We start from the raw sequence: 2,727 nt of genomic DNA on the forward strand, positions 1-2,727 counted from the left end.
AATAGCTTACACAAGACACAAGATGGAAGCAGAGGACAAAATGGAAGAACTCTGGTTCTTCGAACTCAAACCTTACCCCTCTCCCTGTTGCCTCTAAACCAGCACCCCTGCTGGGTCGCTTCTTGTCTGGTGTCCCATGTTTACAGACTAGGCCTCAACAAATCCAAGCAAAGGGTCTCAGTCAAAGCCTCCTCGAGACCTCAGGGACACAAGAGTACCCCTTGGGTCCTACGAGTCTAGGCTTTTCCTGAACCCTGGCGTGAAGGCAAGTCTAGCATCTTTTGTTGTAAGAGAAGCTTGCTGCACAAAACTGGCTCATGGTCCTCCCAGTCCCCATGGGGGTCTGGCAGAAAACTGCCTGGGGAGGGAAGGGAGGCCGGAATATGCTGGTCAACCTTGGAGCTCCAAGCACTTGATTCCCACAAACACGAGGATTCTGACCAACAGTGCAATAGTGCAAGTATCTGCCGGATGCTATAGCTACTAGAGACTGCCTCTGTTCACAGCTCTCCCCGCCCTCAAGCCTTCATCTGTACCTTGTCTTCCATCCCTCCTTTCCAAGCAATAGAACGCAGGTCTGGGACCAGTGAATAGTGAGAAGCACGACTTGGAAGGACAGGGGTGACTCCTGAGCTTCCCAAGAGCCGGCTAGTCCCTGAAGGGCCGCTTGGGGGCTCCAGGCAGTATGCAGCGCACCAGAAAACTGAGATTGCGATGCGGACACGCACGCAGGGGCAACCGCCCTTGTGCTTACTTAGGTGAGTTAGATGAACTTACTGAGCCAAGAGTCGGAGTGAGGCATTTGGAAAACAAAGCCTGCGGAGATCAGCGTAAACAGCGGACAGCAACAAGTAAAGGAGAAAACACCAGACAAACTGGGCTACGTGAGGCCACGAACGCGGGGTGGCACAGACTGAGGGCACAGGAACCGCAGGAGATTCTTTAACCACTTCTATCTGGGACCAGGTGCCCCCAGTCCGAACAAGAAAGTGAAAAGCAGCAGAGCTGGACTTTGCATAGAGGTAGACCCCTGATGTTTGATCAAAGCGGTTTGGGCCAAGGTGGAACCTGGGAAACTCAGCGTTGCAGAAGGTGGGGCGGATCTTCGCTCCGCTAGCGGTGGAGTCTAATAGGGAAGGACGGGACCCCAGCGTGCTAGGGCGGATCTAAAAGAGGTCTCTAGGGCTCAAAGATCTCAGGGATGCCCCCCCCCCGTGATGGAGGCGGGGCCTTGCCGCTCGCTCCACCCCTTGTGACGTGTCTGTTGCCCATGCAGGCGGGCGAGTAAGTCCGCGCGTGCGCATCGCGAGCGGTTCGTGGCGTCGCGGTCTCCAGTGGGTATTCCTGCAAATGGGTTCCGTGGCCTAGTGCATTACCCCCCGTGATCGTGCGCCGAGGTCCGCGAGGAAGGGTTGCCGCCGAGGTGAAGGCGGTGGCCGGAGGTGGGGGAGGCGCACGCCTTCTAGGAGCGGGGCATTTACAAAGCGCCTTTATTTCACCGTGCAGCCGGTCCGGGCTGGTTAGAGCCACTCGGAAGCCCGGCGGCTAACAGTGCCGGGAGGACTCGGAGCCCACTCCGCTGTGCGGTGACCAGGCCCACATTTTGCTCAGGTCTCCACAGTGCGCGGTCCTGAAGGATGGCAGCCATCCCTTCTAGCGGCTCGCTCGTGGCTACCCATGACTACTACCGGCGTAAGTAGCCCCTCGCCGGCCCCGCCCAGAGCTGGGCTAGGGCCTTGTGGCTGACCCTCCTCCCCTTCCCAGGACGCCTGGGCTCCTGGTCCAGCATCAGCGCCTGCGGAAGTCCAGGGTACCCCTGGGACACCTTGCTCCACCCCCCGGGTGAGTGCAAAACCAGCCGGCTTAAGGGCAAAGTTCACATCCTGAGGTAGGGGGAGTGTGGAGAGGGACAGGACCCCACTGGGATGACAACATCCTGACCCTCCTTTGCTCCTCTCAGGTCTCCCCAAGGCCAACCCTGGCCACTGGTGGGGCAGTTTCTATTATGGGATATCCACCCTCCCACTCATGACCACAGTGTTGTTGGAGTCTCCTGAGCAGTGAGTCCATCTTACATAAAGTTGCGGGGATGGCCCCAGTTAAAACTAGCTTCTGACTCACTGACTTATTCTCTCCCTGCAGCCCGGCAGAATCCCCCCAGGCCTCCAGAAGCCCGATCACCCGTGGCCTGGCTCCTGAAACCCTGAAGCAGCAGCCAGTCGTCCATCCCGGCCAGGCCAACAGAAGAACCCCGTCCTGACCTAGCAGAACCACAGCAAACCCAACTTCAGTGGTGCTAGGCCAGAGCCCCACCCATCCATCCCACCCTGTAAACTAGGAAGGTTGCGCAAGCAACAGACACCAGCAGAAGCTAGTGAAAGCACCCCTGTTGGTACACAGTACTGAGCTTTCCTGATCCTGTAACTGCGCCTTGCACCAAGCAGAAAATAAACTCCCAGCAGCCATCCTCCCCATGGTATGTCTGAGACATTACTGAATCCAGCCTTTCCTCTTGCTGCACTGCTCCCAGGTCTTCCGGACAGCTCCTTTGAGACCTATCCTGGTGATATCCCTGGTGAGCTGTCCTTGTAAATTGGCCTAGCCCAATAATCTGGAGCCTAGGGTAGCAGTTAGCCACTAGGTAGACAGCCCACGGGAGGCTGGGCCTCTGGCTGAGTTTGGGGGCTCTCTGCTGGAGGGACCCTATGCCTACAAAGGAACCTGGTG

At 57.6% G+C, this 2,727-nt stretch overlaps 1 protein-coding gene across 3 annotated transcripts; it reads left to right on the forward strand.

The window, feature by feature from the left end:
* Nucleotides 1-1,263: 1,263 nt before the first annotated feature.
* Nucleotides 1,264-2,474, forward strand: Ppdpf (pancreatic progenitor cell differentiation and proliferation factor). Of its 3 annotated transcripts, none has more exons than XM_075963373.1 (5): nt 1,264-1,423; nt 1,612-1,692; nt 1,765-1,842; nt 1,961-2,060; nt 2,143-2,474. In XM_075963373.1, the coding sequence occupies exons 2-5, from the start codon at nt 1,638-1,640 to the stop codon at nt 2,258-2,260; spliced, it is 351 nt and encodes a 116-aa protein (XP_075819488.1). In that variant the 5' UTR covers nt 1,264-1,423; nt 1,612-1,637; the 3' UTR covers nt 2,261-2,474. The 3 variants fall into 3 exon arrangements, with proteins under 3 accessions (XP_075819488.1, XP_075819486.1, XP_075819487.1); XM_075963371.1 differs by having other exon boundaries at nt 1,265-1,423; nt 1,507-1,692; XM_075963372.1 differs by having other exon boundaries at nt 1,281-1,397; nt 1,507-1,692.
* Nucleotides 2,475-2,727: the final 253 nt, after the last annotated feature.

The sequence above is a fragment of the Microtus pennsylvanicus genome, chromosome 2, assembly GCF_037038515.1.
Source record: "Microtus pennsylvanicus isolate mMicPen1 chromosome 2, mMicPen1.hap1, whole genome shotgun sequence".
In the NCBI taxonomy this organism is placed as follows: Eukaryota; Metazoa; Chordata; class Mammalia; order Rodentia; family Cricetidae; genus Microtus; species Microtus pennsylvanicus.

Excerpts from the sequence above, each read along its gene's own strand:
- Ppdpf (XM_075963373.1), top strand. The coding sequence starts at position 1,638 with ATGGCAGCCATCCCTTCTAGCGGCTCGCTCGTGGCTACCCATGACTAC. Across the intron at positions 1,693-1,764 it reads TACCCATGACTACTACCGGC|GACGCCTGGGCTCCTGGTCC; the intron begins GTAAGTAGCCCC and ends TCCCCTTCCCAG. Across the intron at positions 2,061-2,142 it reads TTGTTGGAGTCTCCTGAGCA|CCCGGCAGAATCCCCCCAGG; the intron begins GTGAGTCCATCT and ends CTCTCCCTGCAG.